Consider the following 27965-nt stretch of genomic DNA (forward strand, 5'->3'; position numbering starts at 1 on the left):
TGAGTTAGTGCAATTATCAAAACATTGCAGTGCCAACATCAGCAGCTTCTTTAAAAGACCGTGGCCTCGGAAAGTTGCTTTGCAACTTGAGTTTTGTCTGGGAATGCTTGGCAAGTAGTTTTGGAAAAGGAAACAAAGGACCCACAACTAAAAAGTAAAAACCCTGGTGAGGGGTTTATATGTTTCGAATTCCAATGCATTTTTTAGGTGAAAGATCTCGAGAGGGTTGTATGGTGCAAAATATATATATATATATTTTTTTTCTGGTGAAAAATCTCGAGAGAATTGTATGATGTTTTCACTAGTAACGAGACAGAGAACATTCGTTGCTTGGCTTTTTGTGATAGTGTGAAAAACTTTGTTGGTTTTGAGTTAGTTTTGGTTACAAGAGAGTGAATGTCTCTATTGATTGATTGTTGAGAAAGGAAGAGGAGAAAGAATGCAATTTTAGGTGGGTTTTGAGAGGATTTGGGTATGTTTTTTGTTTTTCATTTAGTGGGTTTTGTTTGTTCTTTTTGGTTAGTTTATGGTGTTCCCTTTTTATTTAGTGATACTGGGTTTTTCTTTTCTTTCCTTTTTTTTTGTTGTTGTAATTGATACTGGTTGTGTTTCTTTGTTGATTTAGTTGGTTTGGGTGAGATTTTTATTCATCATGAGATGATTTTTTTTGGGTTCCTATTTGAGATGTATGGCTGCTTTTCTTTTTGTTTTGGAGGTAGTTCTAAGCTTTTAGCATTATGATTTTTTATGGGTTTTCATTTTGTTTCATTATTTGAAAAAAAAAATTTTCACTTTCTCACTTTGAGGTGATTCAGTTTGGTTTTTGGGGTTTTTTGACATAGATCAGGTGTTATTTTTTTTGCCTGGGTTCTACTGCTATATTTCATATTTGATATGACTTGATTTTATTTTATTCAAACCCTGAGATGACTTTATTGGTTTTTGTTAATCTTTGACCAGTTTTGTTGATTTTTGCATTATGTGAGGAGTTATTGCATTTCTAGACAGTTTTTACTTTATCTTGGTGTTGGGTTTTCCTGCTTTCTACGATTCTATTAATGTTCCTTTTTTTTTTCTCCCTTTTCCTCTTTTTTCCCTCTTTGTAAGATTCTTTTTGTCTACCGTTTTGGTTGTGTTTTTGCCTAATTCCAAGATGCTGTTTTTCATTGCAGGTAATTGAAGGAATGTGGATTCTGGTGCTTGGGACTTGAAGCTCTAGATTTGGGGATCTTTCATGATCCATGTTAAAAAACAAAGGAAACTAAAAACAAATGCTTAAACAAATGAGAGAGGGGTGGTGGTGTCAGTTTTGTGCTTGTGGGTGTCTCTGGTTTTGGATTTTTTTAGTCTAGAGACTCTGTTGGCTATGTCTCCTTCTCTTACCGTTGGCCCCCCGCACTCCGTGGGCTCTGCCGTGGACTAAGTAAACAACATCTCCCATTCAAGAGAAGGTCTTTTTAATTTGGAAACCCATGAAAAGATTAGGTCTTCCCATCTGTTAAATGTAGGAAGTCAACCACCTTGAGAATCTCTTACTTGGGTTTCTTTTTTCTTTGCTGTTTCTTTAGTTTTTCATGTTTTTGGGTGTTTTCCATATTGGACAAGTTTGTTAGTTTGAGAAGTTAGGTGGCGGTTGGTGCGTAGCATTTCAGTGATTGATTGAGAAGTGGGAGAGGCTTTTTTTAGCTGTTTAGGAGAAGAGAATCAGATCTTTTGTTTGCTAAGATGAAGTTTATGAAACTTGGATCGAAGCCCGATACTTTTCATGCCGATGGGAACGATGTCAGGTCAGCTCTCTAGTGAACTTATTTCTGATTTTTAGCTTATTTCTGTTTTTTTTCCTTTGAATGTATTACAGAGGGGTTTTATTGGCTTTTCTTTGCTCTAGCTAATTTTCTGTATCATTGGGTTTCTTAGCAGGCGCTTGAAATTAGTAAAAACAATTTTATTTTTTTCTGGGTTTGGGAGATTTTGCTTCATATTAACCTAAGACTAATGATTTTTCTTTACATGGTGGAATGGATACCAGTAGGGTTTATTTGATTTTAGTTTTTGAGATTTGTTTTAGACTCCTTTAGTTGGCAAGGTACTTGCAGAGGCACATATAGTTGCACGATAGATTAACTGTTTCTATATTGGGGGACTTCTAATTGGCACTTCTTTTGGTGCTGCTGAAATTATCTCCTGCACTCAAATGCAATAATAGTACTTCCTGGTTTAGCACATGGTTTGCTGCTAATTTCTGAGTTGCTCTTACATGATTACATGGCCAGTATTTGTTATGGATCTATAATCTTCCATCCTTCCCGTTGAACCATTCAAAATGATAACACAGAGAGAGGTTTGTGATCTGTACATGCCTTGGGGTTTTACCTGAGGTTTTTGTTATAGATTTGGGAATCTTTCATGGCTTTCTTCCTTCTCAGAAGACTACGCATCTTCTCTTAACATTGGCAGGCATCATGCTGAAAAACACTTTGTTTTCTGGAATGAAATGTAGGCTTCGAAACTGGCCTACATTTTTTATTTATCAAGGTAGAGTATAAAGGAATTTCATTTATAATTTAGAAGTTTCAACCTTCAATGATGCATGCCGAAAATCATTTTCGATCATTAACTAGGTATTATTCAGTTTGAGAAATTCCTGTAGTTAGTCCATACAGTGGGCAGAGTTGCAAAGCTTTTGTATGAAAGTTTACGATGTTTCTTTTCTTAAATACGTGTCCTGTTTTATATAGCATTCTGCATCATTCAGCATTTTTCTGGGCATTTTAGTACTATAGACACGTTTTCAATAGGCACTTGATACTATAAATTCCTGAATATTAGTGTTGGTCCCTTGATTTGTATTGTAGTATTCCTTGTGCTGTACTTTAGCCCTTTTCTTTCTATACTTCTCTTCAGTCTGTTGTTCTTGCTTCTCATGTTAGCATGGCATGGATCAAAAACTCAATATTGGGTGCCAGCTTTGTCCTACTAAAAAACCTGAGTTATTTCAATTGAGGTTCAGTTCTACTTGGGTAAGTTATGGTATGCTTTTTTGAAAAAAAAATCAGAAAATTGGAAACCTTAGAAAAGATGAGAAATAGAGGAAGAATTTTTTGAGACCCGATAACATTATAAGCTGGTAGTAATGTACTAATTCCGAGCCAAGTTCGGGCCAAGTTCTGGTATCCTGACATTCCTAAGGACAGCTTTTTGCACGAGTACCTGTTTTAACCACTTAATGTATATTGTCAATACCTATATTTGCTATCTATATGCAGCCTCACACTTAAAAATACTAGCCTACAGTTCAGTAACTGGATTAATTCTGAAAAATCGGAAAAAAATTGGGCTTTGATGGTTATAGTTTCAAATTTCTGTTTTAGAAGTCTTAGGTCATTAATAATATGTTATTAAGATTTTTTGAGCGATATCTGTTAAAAGCAGGACAAACACACCCACCATTGGTCTCGAACCCACAGCCTAGAGTGGGAAATATTTTAATGAAGCAACCAAAGCCTAAGTGGATTTCCCTCCCTTTCAATCCAATGTTGAAAATTTAGTAGTTCTCAAGAAGCTACAAGAAGAAGGGCAGTTCCACAAAGGCTTCTGCATCTTCTCTGCTGCACAAAAACCAGGCAGATTTTCCTGTGGGCCCAACTGCTCACCATGTGCCACCCGCCCCTCTCCTACCGAAGCTCTCTCTTTCGCTGGTTCTTTCCTTTTTCTTTTCTTCCAATGGAACTGTTTTTTATTCCTTCGTTTCCTTTTTTCTTTTGTTTTCCTTTTTTCTTCTTCTGGCCACGTCATTTTGACTGTTTCTGACTGAAGGAACGCAACTGAACAGAGCCTTGGTGTGTGAGCGCTTCAAAAATTGAGATAATTGTATGCATGGTTTTTAACTTCCACCAGCATGTGTCGAGTTCGGCTGACATGCGTCGAATTCCATTGGGTCGTTCACAATCTTTACCATTGGGTCGTTCACAATCTTTAAGAACATGTGAAATATCTATGTTTAGAGTGAATCTCACTGTTCCAAACAAGCGCGATACCGCATTTAACTAGGTGTTTGATCTTGTTAAACCATTATGGATGATTGTCACACTTGTGGGATGGTCTCTAAGTGTGTATTCATGCTTATTCTAGCATTTCCTAAAGTTCCATAATCTCCATGGTCTTATATAAACTTCCATGACTTTAAAAGATTATTATGGACTTCCATAAAGTTCCATGAAGTAATTTCGCTTCCATGCAGACCGAATCCGAAATGAAATCAAAGTTTGTATCTTTGATTGTATGTCATAGACCTTGACCTTGTTAACCTCTCACCACATGAGCTTGCTGATGTCTGAACATCTTTAAAATGCCCTAGTAAGCCTAAAATCCCATATGCTCTAGCCAAGGTTTGAAATTTCGGTTTCGGTTTCGGCTTTAATAAAAAATGAAATTCCAGTGGCAATTTCAGTTTCGGTGGAAATTTCGATGAAATTTTTATAATTTCAGCTGAAATTTTTAGATTTCGGTTTTGGTTTTAAATTTTGGTAATTCGAATTTCATGGCTCTAGCAAACAAAGGAGTAGTTATTGTTTGGATTTTTTTTGAATAATTTTCTAGCATAGAATATTTAAACTTGTGATTTGATATTCTTACATGGCAAAATTTTCAAGGCCCCAATTCTAGATTTGTAGGCTTGAGCATTTAGAAACTCGAACTTGTTTAGTGCCCCTTCTACCCTTGGAAAATAGACATGTTATTCCTCCTAAGAGCCCAACTCTAAACCTTGTACCTTATTCAATTTTCAATTTTACCAAGTGAGATGCCCTTAGAAGTGTATGCCATAGTTTAGAGCTTATGGGGGTAAGAATTAATGAATGTAGGTGATAATTATTAGGGTGTGTAGGAGCCGGTTTTTTCCCACCGCTCGGTTCTGGAAATGCGGGATCACCACATCGGGTTTTTTTGGGAGTGGGAGTGTTTGTTTGTCTGTGTTTCTTGTGAACTCCGGATCGATGTCCAGATTTCACAAGAGAGTTTCAAAGTCGCCACCTAGGTTAGGGCCTAGGACCCATGTCTGCTTTTCTGATGAAACAAGGATAGATATCCGAATTTCATATGAAAAGCAGTAACCAAAGTTGTACTCTAGGTTTAGAGCCTAGAACCCGTACTTTTACTCTGTTTGTTAAGGCTTGGTCTTTACAGAAACCTGAGTAAGGGTTATGGTTACATTCGGGGACGGTGTTAGGCACCCCTCATGCCCGGGTTAACCCGTTTTCTTGACTTGATTTGGCATTTTTAAAGAACTTTATCAGAAATCTTCACTTTTTATCCTTTATTAGGATTAGGCTTAATTCCTGTGCGTAAATGAAGTGGATTCGCAAAGAAAAGAGGAAAAATCAGTTTGGGTGTTATCCTGATTGAAATTATAGACACTGTGTATTTCGAGTCCCGGGAGGATCTCACAGTGTCACCTTAATCAGAATAACTAAAGTAAACAGAAATGACAAGACATAAAGGAAAGACAACAGTGGGTTTCTGATTCCATCCGTTTGTCTGAGGCCGTTGGAGAACCAGGGCTCTCGTCTCTTTCTCTTTTGTCTATGGTAGGATCAGAGACAGAGTGGCGGGATAAGGAGAGGGAACATAGCCCTATTTACAAAGAGAGGTAAGGGATTTACATTACAGGACCCAAGGCAATAGGTGCCCTAGATCCCGTAACTACCATGTACCCGGTTTTATAACAGAAATGTAGAAAGATGGGAAATAAATGTAATTTACCAAAGGAGCGAGGATGCCTTCCGAAAAAGTCGGTGGCGTAACGGCGCTAGTTGGATGGTGTAGCTTCGCGTTCTCCGAAAAATTCGGCAGAACAATGGCGCTAGTTGGATGGTGTAGGTTCGTGTTCTCCGAAAAATTTGGCAGAACAATGGCGCTAATCAGACGATGGAGCTTCGGGTCCCCTGAAAATTCGGCAGAACAATGGTGCTTTTCGGATGAGGTAGCCCCGAGTTCTCCGAAATTCAGCAGAACAATGGTGCTATTTGGACGATAGAGCTTCGGGTTCCCCGAAGATTTCGCAGAACAGCAATGCTAATTGAATAAGATAGCCCCGAGTTCTACAAAATTCGGCAGAACAACAGTGCTATTTAGATGATGGAGCTTCGGGTTCCTCGAAGATTTGGCAAAACAACGGTGCTATTTGGATAAGATAGCCCCGAGTTCTCCGAAATTCGGCAGAACAGCGACGCTAGTTGGAGGGTGTTGCTTCGAGTCTTCGAAAATTTGACAGAATGCCGACGCCCAGTATGAGCTCCCTAAGAATTTCTCTACCTTCTCTCTCTCTCAGGTAAAGAAACTAGAGTTTTTTGGACCGAGTTTACTTTGAAAATGGTTGAAAAACAAAGAGCCAGAGGTTTTTTTAATCTAAAAACCAACTTCTAAACCAGTTAAATTTTGATTTTACTCTTACCCCCCTATGTATAGGGTTCGGAATTTGCAAAATTCCCAATTTTGCAATTTGCGAAGTTGCATGTTTGTTGGGTGTATTTTGGTCTAAAACTTGGTTTTTCTAGGTTTTTTGGAACTTCGAAAGACCATATCTTATCCGTTTTGGACTCCAAATCGCATGCGGTCAGATCCGTTGGATTCCTTGTTGCAAGGAGAATCCAACAAGTCTAGTCTCGCGAGTTGGTTGGGGTGCGAAATGTTTTTTTTTTGGTAAAAACGTCCATTTTTTACTCAAAGTTAACTTCCGGTTGAAATGCCATTTGAAAATGGGTTTTTTGACTGTGCCGTAAAAGGCGGGTGCCGTGTAAAGACGGGCTTTTTGTTCGTAATTTTGGGACAAATTTGTTTTTGAGAAATCTTTCCCGTTTCATGAACCATAGAGAGAGACCGAGAGAAAGAGAACAGGGGCTCTGGGCTCGTCATGAGACTCTTCCTCGCGACAACCTATCATTAGTACCACCTTGACAAAATTGGGTGTCTACAGGGTGTATGCCCCTTCTTTGGGTCCTTGACACTATGCAAGCACATTGTTTTAAATGCTGATTTCGGTATTCATGTTGGTCGCCAGAGAAAAGGTAATGTGTTGGTTTTAGTGGAAATCCTGTAAAATCACGAAAGTTTATGGAAATGTATGCAAATGATTGAAATTTAAGATGAAACTTTAGGAAATGCTAGGATAAGCACAAATAGACAGAGAGCAAGACAACCATGAAGTTGTAAATTCCGTTTCGGTCGCCATTTCGTTTTGGCCACCGAAACGAAATTTCTGTGGGATTTCGGTGCATTTCGGTCGAAACTTTTCGGTCACACAAAAAATATATTAAAAAATATGAGAAAAATCCAAAAAAAATAAAAAATCAATAGAAAAGGATAAAAAACTAATAAATAGTCCAAAATATGTATCCCAAAAGGCATATTCATTACTTAAACATATAAATCCAACTGATAGTCTGATACATAGAAAAACATAAAAAAAAAGAGATACATGAAAGTGAAACATAGACAATAGCTAGTAGCAACAACTCTCAGTCATCATAACCCAGATGATCATACTCAATGTCTTCTTCGTCGTCGTCGCCGCCGCCGCCGTCATCACCACCTGGACCACCAGTAGGGACATCTTCTTCAAGAGGCATGAGAAAGTCGTCGTCGTCCCCGGCCCCAACCACAGCAGTAGGTGCTTCAAGATTTTCCCACCCAATGTCTTCCGGCGTGAATATGACATCTTCTTCTTCTGCAACCCAATCCATCATGACATCCAGATGGTCTATGCTCAAAGGGTCACTAGTGGTAGACGATTTCCTCAACAAGTCCCTGAAAAGGAACACATTAAGTTTAATGTCAAAGGTTAAACTTAAAAGCTTAAGGTGATGAGGTGAGAGTTAAAAACATTATATTACGTTGTATACCTTTGTTGAAACTTAAGATTGTAATGACAAATACCAAGTCATCCAATCACTGGTGCTCCAACCTATTTCTCTTTGCAGAGTGAATGTGTTCGAAGGTGCTCCAATTCCTTTCACACGCAGTCGCACTGCAGGTCTAACTGAGGATTCTGATCGCAAAGGTCTGTAATTCTTCCACGTCACCTCCGAATTGATTTCACCATGCAACTGTAAAGTAACAAATAGTAAAGCATTATTTGTTGAGAAACTGAAAGTTAAAATGAATTATACTTAATTAAACAAACAACTCAAATATACCTGGTCCCAACTTCGTTCGGTTGCGGATTGCAAGCTTCATTCCAAACATACCCTTAGTCTCTCGATAATCCTCAATCTGATTGGTGATGAGGTATTGTGTAGCTTCATCAGGTACTAGTCGAGTGATGCATGCCAACAAGCCTCTGGTTACTTCACTGTGCCTAGAGAAGGTAGGAGTGAAAAAGAGAGCAGGGTTAAGAAAATATCCTGCTGCATGGAGAGGACTGTGGAATTGCCTATCCCATCTTTGGTCGATGATCCTCCAGATGGGCATGTAATCTGATTTTCTCTTCAACCTCTCCTTGATGTTCTCTTTGGCCCTATCCATGGCCTCATATAGGTAACCCATCGCCGGTTTGTCCTGCCGATCTACCAAATGCAGCACTCTCACTAAAGGCTCGCTGATGTTTAGAATGTACTTGCATTTGTCCCAAAAAGATTTATCCAACACAGTACTAACTACCCCTTCACTCAGTGGGTATTGGACAAACCTATTAGTACTATACTCATCAGACACAAACATCTGCTGAAGTGCTTTTCGATTCAACACCAGACTTTGTATTCTAATGAAATTTGTAGCAAATCTGGTTGCAGCAGGGCGGCACAACTCCTTCCCACCTGTGAACTTCTTCCTCGTCAAATTCAAGGGGCTTCCATTGTTGTAGATGAACTTTGTAATCGTCTGAGCCCTCTCAATTGTGGTTGCTATGTGAGGAAATACAGTTGGTTTTCACAGATGCTCCAAGATGAGATCTAAGCAATGGGCTGCGCACGGAGTCCAGAAGAATGTACCAAACGTGGCTTCTAGCATTTTCCCAGCAGCTTTGTAACTTGGCTCACTGTCAGCTACAAATTGCACCACATATTCCTGATTCACCTCTCCGACAATCTTTTCAAAGATATTGTATAATTCATCGGCATTCTTCACTATGCCAGATGCATCAACAGATTTGAGGAATATGACTCCTTTAGGGCAGTACACCAAAAAGTTGATTAGGGAACGTTGTTTGGTGTCTGTCCATCCATCTGCCATAATGCTACAGCCAGTGTATCTCCATGACATCTTAATGTCCTCCAAGTAGTTGTTTACCTCATCCACTGTATTCTTCAAAATGGAACCCCTTAAAGCATGATAAGTAGGTGCCTTATAACCCGAACCCACGGCATTCACAGCATCAAACATAGGTTGCCAGAAAGGTGAATTGGCAACATTGAAAGGGAGATTGGCATCGTAGTAAAGCATGCCAATCGCCATGTCTGCTCTATCCACTGTTTCTTTGGTAGCCAAAGCACTTTTAATGCTTGGCTGTGCTCCAAGGGTTGTTCGTGGTGCAAAGAAATTCCTGATCCCTCCTGTGATTCCCTTCTTCTTCCTTTTTGTACCACTCAGTTCTACAAGAACTTCCTTACCCCTTCGTTGAGGCAATGGTGTGCCAATGTCTTCTTCATCCTGCTCTTCTTCTTCGTCTAGTGTGCCATAAAAACCTCCAACCTCTGCTCTGGATAGGCTCATCCTAGCCCTTTCTTTTCTCTTTGCATCTAAAAGTTGCTTCATTCGATATTTTACATCTTCAGTCACTTTTTTGCATGATGCTACTTCACCAGAAACAGCCGCTAAATGTTCTTTCAAGCGGGTTATACCTCCACCCGATATGACTTTGCCACAGAATATGCAAGTTACTTTATTTTTTTGACCCGGAACCAATGTACCGTAAGCCCATGCCGGGTCATCCGATCTAGAGGGTGCCGAACCAATAGAGGATGCTCCTGCAGAAGGTCCCGAGCCCGACCCACTCATTCTGAAATGAAGTAGAAGAAGGGGGAAAATGAATTAGAAGAAAGGAAATTGAAACAAATTACAAAAAAATGAAGTAGAATGGGACAAATGAAGTAAGAAATAAAAGAAAGGAAATGGAAAGAAATAAAGAGAACCTTGAGATTGAACTTGATTTGAAGAGAATAAGATAATATTAGCCTTCCCTCACTTGAAATTTGTAGTGTAACTTGTAATTTGCAAGCCTTAGGAAATAGTTCGTAGTTGTAAGTTAAAGGTAGGCCTTCCCTTTGCTCCAAAATGGACTTGGATTGAGTTGAAGAAGAGTGTAGGCTTGTAGGAAATTTATTAGAATAGATAGTGTAAGTGAAAGTAGAAAAGAGAAGGAGAATCACTTATGTGAAGGTGGAGGAGAAGATGGTAGGGGAAAGGCTATTTATAGAGTTTTTTATTGTTTGTGCAAGTAAAAATGACTAAAATACCCTTCCCAACAGCTATAAACGGTCACATTTGGAGGCTAAAATGGTCAAAAACCGAAAAGAGCTATTACAGGGGCACTGATGTAATTTCTGCAAAAAAAGTCAAACTAGCCATTATAGGCAATTTCGGACTAAATTCAAAATTTCGTCCAAAACGAACGAAATCCGAAATTTCGGTCAATTTTGAACGAAATTGACCGAAATTTTGGGCGAAACGAAATTTTGAGGATTTCCGAAAATGAAATGTTTCGTCCATTTCGGACGAAACGAAACGAAATTTATAACCTTGCAACCATCCATAATGGTTGAATAAGATCAAATACATAATAGCGTGCTATCCCGCATGGAACATGAAGCCCATTCTAAGCTGAAAATGTATTCAACGACATACATATACTTCAAATAAAAACAAAATGAAGGAAGAAAATCATTCTATTTATTAATTTTGTGAAAGTACCAGTTACTCCAAAAGCTTAAGCTGTTGGAGATGGCATTATTTAATCTTTTATACTTTAACACTCCTCATGTGTGGCCCCTCTTTTTAGGATTGGCCTACATGTGGCAGATGTGGCCCCTCTTTTGGGCTGACCATTACATGTGGATTTTTAATATCAAGGAGTTTTTTGTTTTGAAAAGTAAAATATCATTCATTAGCCGACCCCAACTAGTTTGTGACAAAGGCTTAGTTGAGTTGAGTTGAGTTAAGGTAAAATATCAAAGAGTTTTGAACCAATGACCTTTGTTCTGATACCATGTGAAACTACCAGTTACTCCAAAAGCTTAAGCTATACAATATAATGATGAATTTCTCTTAGAATTGAGTACAATGTAATGATCAATTTCTCAATTTCACTCATGAAGATCTGTCCTCAAAGATCTTGCTCAGTCGCACGTTGATCAATAGGAGCGGGATGGACACGCGAGGTGTTCGAGGCGGAAAATGGTTAGTTGAAGGTTGTTGGAAGGGCTGGAGTCGGGATTGCGAATCCGAAGTTCAGATTAATTTCCAAATAATATGTTTGAAAACAGATTCTCAATACCATCTCTCTTCATGTTTCTTCGTATTTGGAAATATCACGGATTTGGCACTGATCCAAATACAAAAAGTGAATTGGGTAGCCAAACACTAAATTTAGATTCAGATTTCCAAATCCTAATCCAAGTTGCCAAATCTAAGGTGTCCAATTGGCCCCTTGTGGATTTCTCTAACCATGTTGACATGCTTACATAACATTTGTGGGAGAAAAAGAAGATGCTACTTTGCTGTTAGATTCCCTAGTACATCTATATGAATATACCAACATTATGGAAAATATATTGAACATTTTCAGTTGTTATACAATATTATAGTTTCCTTTTAACTCGTATTAATTTCCTGTAAAATAAATAATGATTGACATACAATGGTAGGAGTGTGTTAAATTAGGATGTTTCACATGCAAGTTTCTTGGTTCTAAGGAGTGTGTTAAATTAGGATGTATCACATGCAGGTTTCTTGGTCCACCTTAGAATTGACCTGTTCTTATATTATGTTAAATCGGAAAGTTCGAAATTTGTGTAGAATCTTGTGTTGTGGTTATTTTGGAATAAAAATAAAAAATAAAAGTAGCTGCTTTCTTTTTCCAATGGTCACTCTTTTATAACTGTTCTAGCCTATATCTTTGATTTTATTATCTCTGCATCTCCATATAAGTTCCATGATCTAGTTGATGCGCCTATACGAGGTTTTATCCATTTTTTGGTGAAATGATCAAATGATTTTTCTCATTTATAGGTACGTGGCAACGGAGTTGGCAACTGACATCATTGTTATTGTAGGAGAAGTCAAGTTTTATCTACACAAGGTAGTCCCCAGTTATCACAGCATTGATTACATGAAAAGATTTTTTAGGTTTTTTGCCAATTTGTAACACTTACATTTAGATGCTTTATCCATAAGCTTGAATTAAGCATGCTTTAATTCAATTGCAATTATTATTATTTTCTTTGTAACTCTTGATTAATTCAAATAAATTGCAATTAATTCAAATATTGCCCCGGTAAGGTTGGTCCATTGTGACCTGGTGGTCACGGGCAAGGTTTTAAATTTTGGTTTCGGAACCAATTTCTTTCTGGGCTGAAATCTGAAATTTCAGACCGAAATTCGGTAATAATTAAAAACTATTATTTAATTAATTTCGAAATTCCAAAATTTCGGCTGAAATTTTGTAATATTTCTTTTTTGTTTAAAAAAAATATGCATGTTCTTGAAATTTAAGCCGAAATTATCGAAATTCCAAATTTCGGTTTCGCTCCCGACCGAAATTCGAAATTTAGGTCCCAAATTTCGGATTTCAGCCGAAATTTAAAACCATGGTCACGGGTTCGAATCACGGAAACAGCCTTTCTGGAAAGCAGGGGTAAGGCTGTGTACATCTAGCCCTCCCCAGACCCTGCAGTGGCGGGAGCCTTGTGCACTGGGTTGCCCTTTTTTTTTTAATTCAAATGTCGCCTGATAATTTTGAATATTCATGAAACCCCAACATTATGAAATTGTGCCCATGACCTCTACAACCGAGCGGATGTAATTAACATTGTTCTTAAAATCGGGTATTGAATCGTAAATTATAGTAGGGGCCAGATCATATTGGATCACAAATTGTATCATAAGGAGTAAGACTTATTTAAATTTATTTATTGTTTTGAAAATATCATGAAAAAATAAGAAATTAACCAATAATCCATTCCCATCCAAATCCATTGATTAAAATAGCAACTACGATAATTAGTAATTGTGTGTCAAACAACATAATTCGATAACTAATAAAGTTAATTGAACCATATGATAAGATCTGAATCTCAAAAATAATACTAAGTTACAACTTAGAAGCAGGAACCTTCTCTTGGGGTGCCGCTCCCACCTTGGAACCTCGATTCGGCGCTCCTTAGGAAGGAGCTTCCGGGGAGCGCGACCCCAGAGAGACGAGAACCGCTCTAATAACGCTCCCAGCCTGCTTCTATTACTCTGTAAGTCCCACCATCACTAAATTCCTTACATCAAACTCCCCCAACTCTTCAAAGTGCTTCATTGGAGCAAGCACAAAGGCTTGTGCATCTTCAGAAGACACGAGGAACGAGTGAACATAAATGAAGATGGTTAGAAATTAGCTTTTAGATGTATTTAAATTTTGAAAGATACATATGGAAATGGTTAGAAACTATTATTTTTTTATGTACTTGAATTTTGAAAGATATATAAAGAAAATATTACATACACGCTCCAACGACGCTCCCAAACTTAGACTCTTCTAGACCCCACGCTTCCCCGCCCCCGCCCCCGCCCCCGCATCTGCTTCGTGCTTCTAAGAGTTACAATAGATGCAGGAGGAAGAGAGATGGAAGAGAAGAGAAGGGGAATGAGGGAAATGGTGAAGAGGGAGCCTGGATTTATTTGTCGACCGCTTTCTCTCCCTCGGAGATTAATGATGTGTAAAATTCACAATAATGCCACTGCTAAGTGACAATGAGGAAATAATATAATTTTATTCCTATAGACATGTATAAACCTTTTAAACCCCTATAACGCAACGCTCCCCCTCAAGTTGGTGCAAAATATCACTCGTGGCCAAATTGCCACTGATCTGAGATGGTCGGTCTTTGGTTACTTCTTTTGTAAGGATCTCTGCTAATTGTGCTTGGGTAAGAATATATGGGACACAAATCAGTCGTTGTTTGAGCTTCTCTACAATGAAGTTACGATCAACTTCAATATGTTTCGCTTAATCATGTTCAACCAGATTGTCTGCTATTGCTATCACAATACAGGTTCATAGGGCTATATGTAGAGTCCCAACATAGATAGCAGTCTCTGAGGCCACATAGTTCACAAACACATGAACCATGAATCTATATTTTGCTTCTGGCAGTTTCTTACCGTGCCAGTTGACAAAGTTACTTCATACAAATGAGCAGTAACCAATGTTAGGTAGCGATCATGGGCAGATCCAGCCTAGTCAGCATCTGTATAAGCCTCAACTATCAAATGACCATGTTTTCAAACAAAAATTCTCCTACTAAGTGAGTATTTTAGATTCTGCTGAATGCAAGAAACAATGTCAAGGTGTGAGGTCCTCGGGACGTGCATGAACTGACTAATGAACTTACAACATGTGCAATGTCAGGTCGGGTAAGAGATAGGTAAATCAATTTACCCACTAATCGTTGCAAACGAGTAGCATGATCAACCTATCGTCATCCTCATCACTCAACCGGTGATTCTACTTGATAGGTGTCGTTGTTGGATTCGCTCCTAGGTTGTCTCGTTCCTTCAAAAGATCTAGAATATATTCTTTCCGAAATGAAGATACCCTTTTTCGACCGGGCCACCTCAATCCTATAAACTTTCCATATCTTTTATCTCAAATTCATATTGTGGTTTTCAACTCGTGAATCTCCTCACGGTCATTGTGGTCTCTAATTTTTTTTTAGGGAAAATTATTAAAAAAAGCAAAGTTTATGCTAAATTGTGAATGAAGGGTAGACATTTCAATTTTATAAAAAATGGGTTGTCAGGTACGAAAATATGCCCCCCTTGCTTTTTCCCACCATATTTTTAGGCTCTAATCCCTAAGCTATTTTCACCTACCCATTTTACCTTTTTCTTTCTTCTTCCCCAACCCTTCCAACATGAAAAAAACCATTGCCATACTTTACAAGCTCAATTCCCATTGTATTTTGGAAAAAAAACACCATTACTTGTCACAAATTTCTACTTGGGTGATAAACTTAGCTCCAAGTAGGTCCATTCTCCTCTACTTGAATAGGGTTTACATCTTCTTTTCATGTTTTCATGCTTTCATGTTATTTGTGCTTTGGTTTATTTTCATAGTCTCTACCAGCCTCTATGTTTTGTTATTACCATGTTTATCTTGACCTCTCTCTATTTCTCTCTCTCTCTGTGTATAGAGAGAAGCCTGAATGGACATCGTATGTATACTTGGACTCTTGGAACCATTACTTAGGCCTCGAAACCACAATTTAGTGGTAGTAGTTCCGAGGAGGTTAAATAGTGGTTCCAAGACTGTAAATTATGGTTCCAAAGTGGTTACATTGTAATACTACTTTATTGGTTGTGAAAGTAATCATAACTATATCATTGGTGCTTTAAACATCTTGGAACCATTACGTAGGCCTCGGAACCACAATTTAGTGTTTCCAAGAGGTTACATAGTGGTTCCAAGAGTCCAAGTAGTGGTTGGTATATGGTAATAGTATTTTAGTGGTTGTAAAAGTGATCATGACTGTATCATTGGTGTTCTAAACATATTGGAACCATTATGTAGGCCTTAGAACCACAATTTAGTGGCTCCGAGAGGTTACATAGTGGTTCCAAGACTGTAAATTATGGTTCCAAGAGCCCAAGTAGTGGTTGGTACATTGTAATACTATTTTGGTGGTTGTAAAAGTGATCATGACTGTATCATTTGTGTTTTATACATATTGGAACCATTACGTAGGCCTCGGAACCAGAATTTAGTAGTTCCGAGGATGTTAAATAGTGGTTCCAAGACTATAAATTATGGTTCCAAAGTGGTTGTTACATTGTAATACTATTTTATTAGTTTTCAAAGTGGTCATGACTGTATCATTGTCGTTTTAAACATCTTGGAACCATTACGTAGGCCTCAGAACCACAATTTAGTGGTTCCGAGAGGCTACATAGTGGTTCCAAGAGTGAATGCGGTGGTTCATACATTGTAATAGTGATCATGAGTGGATCATTGCTGTCTTAAATATCTTGGAACCATTATGTATGCCTCTGAACCATAATTTACTGGTTCCGAGGGGTTAAATAGTGGTTCCATGAGTGTAAAGTATGGTTTGAAGAGTGCAAGTAGTGGTTCCTACATTGTTGGTTTTTCTGTACAAAGTGGCATTGATTTTGGGACCCTTGTTACTGTACATGATACTTACTCACACGGAATTGGTAGAAATTAAACGTTGTTATAGCCACTATTTGGCCGGAAGTGTACATTTTTTGGAACCACAATTTTGATTTGGTCATCATTTAATTGTTATTGGATACACCCTGTTCATATTAGAACCACTGTTTCTGAATTTGGAACCATTTCTCACTAATCCATCCCAACTTCCAGTGGAACCCTTCTTATGAACTACCTGTGATATGAGAGGCCAGCGGACTGTTAACAACTTCCATACTGGAACCACTATTTGGAACCCATTCGGAAGTCCGCAACTTTCTTCGGAAGCGCTATTCGGAAGTCCGAACCAAGATTCGGATTTCCGACTGGAGTCTAGTAGATTGGGCATTCTACTGGACTCTAGTCGGAAGTCTGAACCTTTGTTCGGAAGTCCAAACCAAGCTTCGGATTTTCGAGTGGAGCCCAGTAGATTGGGCATTCTACTGGACTCCAGGCGGAAGTCCGAAACTTTGTTCGGAAGTCCGATTCCGAACCAAGCTTCGAATTTCCGACTGGAGTAGAACAACTATATTTGACTTCGAAACCACTCTTACCATAGTGGAACAACTTTTTGGACGTGGGAACTACTCTCTATCGATATTGGAACCACCACTCTTGGAAGTCCGAATAATGTTTCGGAACCCCGAATGAATTCCAGTAGTTTTGGCTTCACACTGGAGTGTAATCGAGAGTCCGAATCAATCCATCGGAAGTTCGTAGGAACATTCGGACTCCCGATTGAGTTCCAGTAGAATTCGCAAGAATCTGCGTTGTAATCAGGAATCCGAATGGTTCCTACCCCCTTATTTTTTAAAACTATAACGAGTTCAAAGATCTAAAAGACCTAGATTTTCTATGGTGCGATCTAATTGACGTACATGAAGTCCAATATTTTTGAAAGGTATAGTGAGACCCACTTCAAAGGATGATCCAAGCTGTTCATTTGTTAGGCCACAATGTTGATAGTCTGCACACCACATATCATCTCCATAGGATATAATGATGCTAACCTTCCGATCTATCGAGGTTTCTATAATGTACAGTTGTTGTACAAAAGGGAGGGTTAGGATCATTCTGTGGAGATGATCGGTGGGAGACATCCTGATGCAGAACGTGCGGCGTGGATCAAATCCTTTATTTTTTATTTCTTATTTTCGTCATTTTATTTGTGGTATTTTTTTAGGGCATCAAATCTTGTTCTTTTGGCATGATTTTGGTGTTTTTAGAAAGGTTTTTCGATTACCTATCTAAAGAGCCCAAGATTATGCGATTTGGACTTGATTTGGGTAAGTTATAGGCATTTTACGAATATGGTATAGTTATATTACGGGATTACTATTTTAGGAAAGTTTGTCATGTTTGTACTTCTTATTTATGTTGCTTTAGTTAGAAGATTGAGAATAATAGTTAGGCAATAATTTAGGGTTGCTATTCTTAGGTTTTGGATTTTTTATATAATGTAATGGCATGAGGAAAGAAAGGAGATTGAATAAAGTTATTTTTGGGACATCTCTTGTGAAGAGAGCATTGGCTCTTTCACGTGGGAGAAGGAGCTTCGCTACTTTCACGTGTTATATTGGAGTTTTTCTCCGAACTATGGCATGAGTTTTCAAGCCCCCACGAGATTATTTTAGTCGCTGCTTGTGTTGATCTCCATCTTGTGTTGCTGCTCCACGCTCCCTCCGTCACATCCTATTTACGTCACGGCCCAACAAATGAACGGTTTTGAGGTTTCTATATAATGTACAGTCCTTGTACAAAAGGGAGGGTTAGGATCTTCATGTGGAGATAATGAACGGTTTGGATCATCCTTTGAAGTGAGCCCCACTGTTTGCAGCATATAAAATTCCTGCACAGACAGAGAGAGAGAGAGAGAGAGAGATGGGTAAAAAGAAGGTTTTTAAAAGACAAGGGTATGTTTGTCATTTCCCGTCCCTGACTGGACTTGACAGCCCCTCTGTCATTATTTTGAAATGTCTATCCTACATTCACAATTTAGCATAAACTTTGCATTTTTTTTTATAATTTTCCTTTTCTTTATCTAGCCAGGAACTAGTCAACACATGCATTTGCATTTCAGCTGATAGTGGTTTTCTTTCAAGTAAATGTTGGATCTATACAACTTTGATGTTATGATGGATTGGGTTGCAGAGGATGACCCTGGATGACTTTGTTCCAATTTTTAGCAATTTTTTATGTTTTTGGATTTTTAAAAAAATTTAACCATTAAAAAAAATTTCTCTAGTCGTAGCGCCTTTTCTGAAACAAAACGCCAAATTGGTCGAAACACCAAAACATTTCGTTCTACTGGCCAAAACTTTAACTAAGGTGCTGATAGAAAACAAATACTCAGATGAAATTCATTTTGGCAACCAGACCAAATGTCTACTGGTAATCAAATGCCTATGTGTCCTTTGGCCACAAGACGAGCCTTCAAACTTTCGACCAATCCATCCCGCTTTTATTTTATGGTATGCATCCATTATTAGTCAAACTCTTGCGAGTCGTACGAGTCAACTCTCGAGTCGAGTCGAGTCGAGTCGCATGGGTGACTCGCCTCTGTTGAAGACTCTTACTAGTCGTCAGGTGACTCTTACGAGTTGCTGCGAGTCGAGTCGAAAAAATAACTCTTATGAGCCAAGTCGAGTCTCTGGGCCTGGGCTTTCTTTTTTTTATAGTTGAAAATTTGGAAGTTGAAACTTAAAACTTAATTATTATTATTTTTTAATGGTAGGCAATTACATTAAATGCGAGAAAAACACCGAGGGGGTCTATACAAATAAGGAGAAAGAAAAAGGAAAAGAAAGATAACAACAAGCCCCATTGGAAGGGTCAAGGAGGAACAAAGTCAAATAGCTAAACTCTCTCCCTAGAGACACCATCTCTAGCTAAACGGTCCACCACACAATTAGCTGACCACCTAACATGATGGAAAGAAATTGATGGATCCCCTGCCCTGTCTTGGATCCCATCGAAGAAAGAGGCAAATCTCCAAGGGAAGGAGTGAGAGCCACTATGCCACCTTATCACATTGAGCGAGTATCTTCTACCACTACCTTATTCAAATCTTCATTTTCAATATACCTTATTCCTTGGTAGACGGCAGGAACTTCAGCTTCATTAGCGTATGCGACTCCAATGGGATCCGCAAAAGCCCATTTCATAGCTCCAAATTCATCGCTCGAGACTCCCCCAAACCAGGGTTCCCCTTGTTAGACCCGTCTAAGTTTAGCTTCAAAAAACCATGTGTGGGAGGCTCCCAGCCTTGGACAATCTTGGGTTCTTGGCATGAAACACCACAAATCTCCTTCCAACCATGCCATAAATCATGGGCGGATACAAATCTAAAGCAAGGAAGGGTTTTCACCCATGAATAAGTTCCAACCAAAACTTAATAATTTTTGTGCATGCAAGTTAGTTAATTATATTTTTAGCTTAGTGCTTTATCTATGTGCTATTGGGTTATATTTTTTACATGCTTCATCTTTTGATATATAATTATATATTTTCAACTAAATTTTTGTTCTTGTCAAAACTTCTTACGAGTCACGGGTTGACAAACTTAATCCCACTAGTTTCTGTTGTCTAGGAAGGTACACTAATTCCCAAGTGCGATTTTCTTTCTAGAGCTCTCGTCTCCTCATACCTAGCATCCGTCCATTTAGGATGAGACTAGCATTCTTAGCCCGTGCTATGCATGGACGTAAAAATGTTGGGCTCCACCCTATCAAAAAATGAGAGGTGCATATTAGTGGGCCTCACCCTATGTATGGGTTTGGTTAGAGATTATGGGAAACCCACGCATCAAAACATGAGGTGTGAAAATGGTGGGCCAGTTTGTCCATATTTTGGTTAGAGATGATGGGAGACTCACCCTACGATTCGTGGAGTTAAAAATGGACGTGTATAAACCTTCACAAATTTGTCCATGGTTTCCTCCACAGTTTGAAGGGTTAGGATGATCCCATGGAGCTGATTTTTTGGGCACACCCTATCTATATGAGGGCCTATCAAATGAATGCTTTAGATCATCCAAATAATTTGCCCCCCCCTATGTTTGTGAGCTCTCCTCAGATAAGCTTATATGAGCAGCTGCTAACAAACCATTTCCTCTAATAATATAGTAGGGAAAGGCCACTATATATCAGAATGGTACTTGTACTAAGACTTATTTGGAAGGAAGTACGACAATGTCTAGCAAATTCACACATTACAATTAAATTTTAAATTATTTGAATCAAATAACTAGTAAAATAACTGGGAAACAACCGTCTCAAGTGTGGAAAAGATAAATGACCAAGTCTAACATTCCTCTCCCTCAACACATCTATATGATATTTAGGACTACTACTAATTATACTAAACGGACGAGCCACTAGAGGTTGAGAAGTGATCTCGAGCGGATAAAGTCCCATTACTTCCAATCATCATCCTCTAATGCAGTCCTGAAGTACACAATAAGAAAGAAAAATGTGACAATGTAGTTCAATAATAAGTAGGGCAAGGCCACTATATATCAGAATGGTACTTGTACTAAAACTTATTTGGAAGGAAGTACAACAATGTTTAGCCAATTCACACATTACAATTATATTTTAAATTATTTGAATCAAATAACTAGTAAAATAACTGGGAAATAATCGTCTCAAGTGTGGAAAAGATAAATGACCAAGTCTAATATTCCTCCTCCTCAACACATCTGTATGATATTTAGGACTACTACTTCTTATACTAGACGGATGAGCCACTAGAGGTTGAGAAGTGATCTCGAGCGCATGAAGTCCCATTAGATTCATGGCCACTCTCAATCATCATCCTCTAATGCAGTCCTGAAGTACACAATAAGAAAGAAAAATGTGACAATGCAGTTCAATGATTTTGTAATAGAAGTAATGGGCAACATATTATTAATAAGTCTTGGAACATGTAATAAATATAATAATGATAAAGTGGAAGTGATGAGAACTTTGATAGAGTGGAAGTGATGGGAACTTCCCCTTTCCCTGTGGAGGCAAGGGATCCATCTGCAACCTTGACTTTATCATGTCCAAAACAAATAGAATAGGTGGAAAGTATTAAAGGCATACCCGTCATGTGGTCTGAAGCACCAAAATCAATGATAAAAGTACTATATATATATATATATATATATATATATATATATATATATATATATATAGGGCTTACTATTCCTGCGCTCGAGGGCAGATAAGCTTATCCGCGCTCGAGTGCAAAAAAAAAATAGTGTGTGCCCACATTTTTGGGGAGATCCAAAGCATTCATTAGGAAGGCCCTTAACTAGATAGGGTGTTCACAAAAAAACTTAAGTCCACAAATATGCCCATTTTTTCCCTCCACTTTTGGATGGGTTAGGATTATCCTATGGATCTGATTTTTGGTACACACCCTATCTATGGAAGGGCCTTCCAAATGAATGCTTTGGATCACCCCAAAAATGTGAGCCCGCATGATTTTTTTGCACTCGAACACGAGAACACTTTTCTTATATTAGTGCGTAAGTCTCCCCAATTTTTCCCGCTTTTCCAAAAAAATTGCCTTCGGCAAATTATGCCTAATTCGAACATGATAACTGTGAGTTGGACTTGCAGCTCCATATTAAAAGTACTAGCTTGGAAAAACTCTTTCAGATAGTTCGGTTAATAGATAAAAGTACTAGCTTGGAAAAACCCTTCCAGATAGTTCTGTTAAAAGATAAAAGTACTAGCTTGGAAAAACCCTTTCAGATAGTTCTGTTAAAAGATAGGATAGTTTTTCTTTTAACAAGTCCATATAAGAACTATTTGGACTCTTATGTACCATTCTAAAAAAAAGGTCCATTTGAGTACTCTTATGTAGCTGGATAGCACTCCCAAAGTTGCTACTATTTTCAGTAATGGTGTCTTGACATTTTATGGACAATAATGCAAACTTTTGTTCAAGTTCTTTCTGGTAACATGGTTGCAGAGACCAGTTCATGAGAAAGTAGACTTGTATATGCGTTAGCCTAGTACATAACTTATAGGCTATATGTATGGTTGGGGGGAGACTGCAGTAATCCTTTTAATCCAGCCAACTGTAACTTTGAAATTTTGATTGGAAGTATGCTGAACATTCTTATATGATCCATGAATCTTGAGTTTAACATCTATTTTAGGCCCAAATACTCTACAACCTTTTGAACTTGCTCAGAACATTTTATCCTCCATCATTTGTGAGGCAAATAATTCTTTGTTTTCCTCCATCGGCCTCTGCTTTGAAAATAATTGGCTTTAGCCCATACCTACCTGAGATCTTCAGTTCGCAACTTCGCATAGGTTTGATCCAAGGCCCATACCTACCTGAGATCTTCAGTTCACATAGGTTTGATCCGTTATTTAAATACTCCCTTTGTCGATCAATAGAAACTTCTTTATATTCGACAATAAAAAACTTCTGTGTCAACCATCTACTCATCTTAGTTGACTCGCATAAGACATGTTTTAAATGCTGGTTTGATCTATAAGCCTCAAGATACCAACAGACATATGGTTGCTCTTATCCATCATTAAAAACAATTGCCTACTAAAGGAAATCCCTAGAAATACTAATTGCCTATCGCTCTCTGTTTTTCCCCCAGATAACATTGATAGTCTCATACCACTTAGTTTCTGCATTACTGAAATTCTGGACACATACATAAGGAAAACATAGCAAAGACACAAAAATATATCTACTTAACGGTTCAATTACAAATATTAGGGAAATCTCTACATTAAGGAAACTGCTTTCCTCTCATTCTTCCTTTAGGCAGCATAACAAGCTAATTCTCATCCTTGTGAGAAACCTAACATTCCTCATCACATTCTAGACCCCACCATGTTCTAGAATAACATGGTAACTAGGTTATCTAACTAAAAACAAAAATTCCTATGTGCTCTGACTATTGTTAGCTATCCTATCATAAGTCCCAGTAATTCAACATAGAATATCTCAAAACCTCCACCACAAAATTCTAAATCAGAAATGACTTCAAGAAGTATGATGTCAATGTTTTCTTTCAAATGAATTTATGTGATCTCCGGATACTGACAGTTTTTGCCCACTGGTACTGCAGTTTCCCCTATTGTCCAAGAGTGCTCATTTGCAGAAATTCGTGGCTACTACTAATGAGGAAAATGAAGATGAAATTCACATTCCTGACATTCCTGGCGGCCCTCCTGCCTTCGAAATATGTGCTAAATTTTGTTATGGCATGACCGTCACCCTCAATGCATACAATGTGGTTGCAGCTCGCTGCGCGGCCGAATTCTTGGAAATGCATGAGAACATTGAGAAAGGGAACCTCATCTATAAAATTGAAGTCTTCCTCAACTCCAGCATTTTCCGCAGTTGGAAAGATTCAATCATTGTTCTTCAGACAACAAAATCTCTGCTACCCTGGTGCGAGGACATGAAGGTGGTCGCCCGTTGCATTGAGTCTATAGCTTCCAAAGCCTCCATTGATCCGTCTAAGGTCGAATGGTCTTACAGCTATAACCGAAAGAAGCTCTCATCAGAGGATGGCATCGAACCACAGTGGAATGGTGTCAGAAAAGAGCAGACGGTGCCAAAAGACTGGTGGATCGAAGATCTGTGCGAGCTTGAAATTGATTTCTACAAGCGGATTATAACGGCCATCAAAACCAAGGGTAGAATGTCTAGTGTAGTAATTGGGGAAGCTCTGATCGCTTATGCATCGAGAAGGCTCCCGGGCTTTGGAAAGGGAATGGCTCAGAGTGGGGATGTAGTAAAAAATCGGACACTGGTAGAGACCATTGTCTGGCTTTTGCCTATGGAAACTGGTAGTGTTCCATGTAGTTTTCTACTCAAGCTATTAAAAGCATCAAACTTGTTGGACTGTGGAGAAATGGCAAAGAAAGAGCTGGTGAAGAGAATAGGGCGGCAGTTAGACGAGGCTTCAGTGAGTGATCTTTTGATTCCTGGTCCCACGGGGGAGAATCTTATGTATGATGTCTATGTGGTTCAAAGCATAGTGGAGGAGTTTTTGATGCAGGAGCGGGGCCTTGTGGTGGAGGGAGAGCTGCAGGAAACAAGAAGCCCGGCATTTGTACCAAGTGCTTCCAAGCTTGCAGTGGCAAAACTAGTTGACGGGTACCTTACTGAAATTGCGAGGGACCATAATCTTCCTCTATCGAAATTTGTCGATCTAGCGGAAATGGTATCGAGCGATTCACGGCCAGTTCATGATGGACTTTATCGTGCCATTGACATGTATCTGAAGGTAAGTTCATGATGGCCTTTTCTTTGTCTTGATGCTCTTTTGGGTTGTTGAAAGGTTTTCCTTCCATTGCACTTAATTTGTGGGAAATTAGCAACATGAGAGAAGATTTTTTTGCACCAGTTACTTGCCAATGTTTTGAAAGGTGCACACCCTTCAGGTTCAAGTAGGCCATATAGTTTTTTCCGATTTGGGATCATGAGTAAATCAGGGGCTAGGGTTTCCTATTTATCCATGCACTTTCCATATCCCACGGCAACGGGATGCTGTTCCACATAATCAAGTCAGGGATATAAAGTGGCCATCGTGTGACTCTGCTACCCCATCAAGAGATGCCAATCTTATGGGGATTAGAGTTGACTATCGATAGCTTTCTTGTAAAAATTATGTATCGACAAGTGGGATTATATATATATATATATATATATATATATATATATATATATATATATATATATATAGAGGAAACTGTTGGTGAGCTTAAGCTCACCAAACTTATGGTGAGCTAGCTTGCCCAATCACATGGGTCCCACATTTTGGGGAGTGATCCAAACCATTCATTTGCAAGGCCTTATCATAGATAGGGAGTGTACCAAAAATCAGCTCCGTAGGATCATCCTAACCCCTCCATTTGTGGAGGACAAAAATGGGACTTTCAAATGAATGGTTTGGATCATCCTAACAAAGTGGGCCCCCATGTGATTGGGCAAGCTAGCTCACCATAAGTTTGGTGAGCTTAAGCTCACCAACAGTTTCCTCATATATATATATATATATATAGCCGGGATATATTCGCTCTAAATTTACTTGGGTTGCTTTGGAATTGAGAGATTTGATACATTGGCCATTTAGAAGTATCAAAATCATCTTTGTCTTAGGGTAGCCATTTTGGCAGGTATGTGTGATTCCTCACCAGTTTGGTCTTTGGTTTTCTTTGTGCAGGAGCACCCTGGGCTGATTAAGGGTGAGAAGAAGAGGATCTGCAGGTTGATGGACTGCAAGAAACTGTCTATGGATGCATGTATGCACGCTGCTCAAAATGAGAGGCTACCCCTACGGGTCGTCGTCCAGGTCCTATTCTTTGAGCAGGTGAGAGCTGCCAGACCGTCTTCCACAGGCCGGCCTGACGTCCCTGGGAGCGTCCGGGCCCTACTACCTAGGGAAAATGGTGGGTCCCATGGTAGCTCAAGATCTGCAACAACTGACACAGACGCAGATTGGGACGCTGCCCTGTTGCAGGATGAGATCAAGACCCTCAAGGGGGAGCTCGCATCCATGAGATTAGCAGCTGAGAGAAATGGTAGTGATACTGTTGAAAGTAGTGATGACAAGGGAAGTAGAAAAGTGATGGGAGGGATTTTCAAGTCTAAGAAAATACTGAACAAGCTATGGTCAAGCAAAGGGGCGCAGAATGGTGAGAACAGCAGCTCTGATACCTCTGAGAGCCTGGGCTCGGGTTCGGCCAACCCGGAGGAGACAAAGTCCACGCCTTCGATAAACAAGAGGCATTCAGTCTCTTAGTAAAGAGAAAAATTAGATGTGCTGACTTTTTGTGGTTAACACAAGCTTATGAGAGAGAGCTTTTCCATGTTTTGAGCAGGTTTGAGGAAATTGGGTTTGCAAGTTTCTTCACCAAGGTAAGAAAGCAGGGGGCTTTTCTTTTTTGTGGGTAGTGTTGATGACCCAGTTTTGTTGTACCCCAAAAAAGAGCAGGAAATGGTATGTTTGATTCATCTTTTCTTGCTTTTCTGTTAGAATGTAGGAAGAAGAATGGTGTCGTTTACACCAATTATAACCTATGTAACAAGGGCACTTTGTTTAATACTGCTTCACACTGTTATCATCTCTGACATGGCAACCAATGAAAGCCTGAGCTATCTAATTTTGCACTTATCAAGTGTCAACATTGGCTTTCTTTTCATCCTTAAGAATAGATATCAAACAGTTGTCAATCATGCCCAGCTTACACATCAGAAATTAAGACCGTTAATTTTGGGTGGATTTAGTTGCTACATTTGAAATCTAATAACTATTATATTGTGTTTTGATGCGTTCCTTGTTTCTCTTTTCGGTTCTAAAGAGCAAGTAGCGCCACTTGTTCTTTTTGCTGCCCATATTTTTCCAATACTTCATATAAGAATCCTTACCAAAATACAAGAATTGTGAACTGAGGACACACTTTTGAAAAATTGTTAAAGAGGGTTGATACCCCCTTTTGAGAGTTTGATAACCCCCATATAGAGATTTGATAACCCCATTTCGTCCTCTCTAACAATTTTTCAAAAGTGTGTCCCCAGTTCACAATTCTTGTATTTTGGTGTCACCCATTGGCAAATTTTCCTGATAATTAGAAGTTGTTGTGGAAAGCTTGTGGGAAAACTTAAAAGCTTAGTCTGACCTAGAAAAGTTAGAAGAATTAAGAGGGGTTAGTAAATAATCTCTTTTTCAAGGTATTTCTTTTACCCACATGCTTAAATTCAATGCGTGAGGCAAATGTATATTTCGTACGAACACATCAGCTCAAATTGTGATTACAAGTCTTAATATTTTTCCCCGTATAAATCTAGGATATTGTGTTCATAATCAACATCATCGATCGTGATCATAATCAACATCCTATATTTTCCGATGATCGTCTTGATCATAGCTTTCTTTTCTTTCCAATTAAATCTCTACCAGTTAAAACAAATGAATTTGATCATAAATTACGATAAAAAAAAAGGGAAAAAATTACGATAAAAAGAGGGAAATGATATATCCGCCCCTTTTTATCACCAGGAACACCCCTTGTCAGTGTATCAATGACTAAAGAGGGGCTGTTTATTACGGCGCTTGGAAGAGGAGACTTAATTAATCTCACGTCCGGGGAGATATCCTCAAAAACAACAGAAGAATAGGGGAAGAAGAATACTATTTTTTCATTGATAATCCTCAAAAGAAAGTTACAAACATTCTTTTATTCTCTAAAATCTCTCTCACGCTACTTTCCCTACTAAAAAAATTCGTAACATATCACCTTCCAAATAAATAAAAACTAATATAGCCTTCTCCTTCAAAATAACCTTGTCCTCAAGGTCTAAAATTTTACAATTTTTGCTGAAAGTCACGCTAGTGTCATCATGTGCTGGATAAGATTCGTAGTGATATTTGCTGCCTGTAGGGAGCATGATTGTGCTAGAATTCCTTGGCTCATATGTTGAGAGTCCATTGTTTGAACATCACCCGAAGTGGAACCCCGTAAAACAAATTTCGTGCCACCACGAGAAAACTCCATACGTAAATTTGCAAAATCCCACATTATTG

General features: G+C 38.7%; 1 protein-coding gene across 2 annotated transcripts; it reads left to right on the plus strand.

Annotated features, from left to right (window-relative positions):
- Positions 1 to 191: 191 nt before the first annotated feature.
- NPY2 (Phototropic-responsive NPH3 family protein) lies at positions 192 to 26553 on the plus strand. 2 transcript variants are annotated; one of them, XM_077377668.1, is made up of 5 exons: positions 192 to 472; positions 1173 to 1787; positions 12220 to 12289; positions 23499 to 24665; positions 25605 to 26553. In XM_077377668.1, the coding sequence occupies exons 2-5, from the start codon at positions 1726 to 1728 to the stop codon at positions 26181 to 26183; spliced, it is 1878 nt and encodes a 625-aa protein (XP_077233783.1). In that variant the 5' UTR covers positions 192 to 472; positions 1173 to 1725; the 3' UTR covers positions 26184 to 26553. The 2 variants fall into 2 exon arrangements, with proteins under 2 accessions (XP_077233783.1, XP_077233782.1); XM_077377667.1 differs by having other exon boundaries at positions 192 to 451.
- Positions 26554 to 27965: the final 1412 nt, after the last annotated feature.

The sequence above is a fragment of the Tasmannia lanceolata genome, unplaced genomic scaffold, assembly GCF_043159265.1.
Source record: "Tasmannia lanceolata isolate RefF3 unplaced genomic scaffold, GAP_Taslan_0.1 ptg000004l, whole genome shotgun sequence".
Taxonomy (NCBI): Eukaryota; Viridiplantae; Streptophyta; class Magnoliopsida; order Canellales; family Winteraceae; genus Tasmannia; species Tasmannia lanceolata.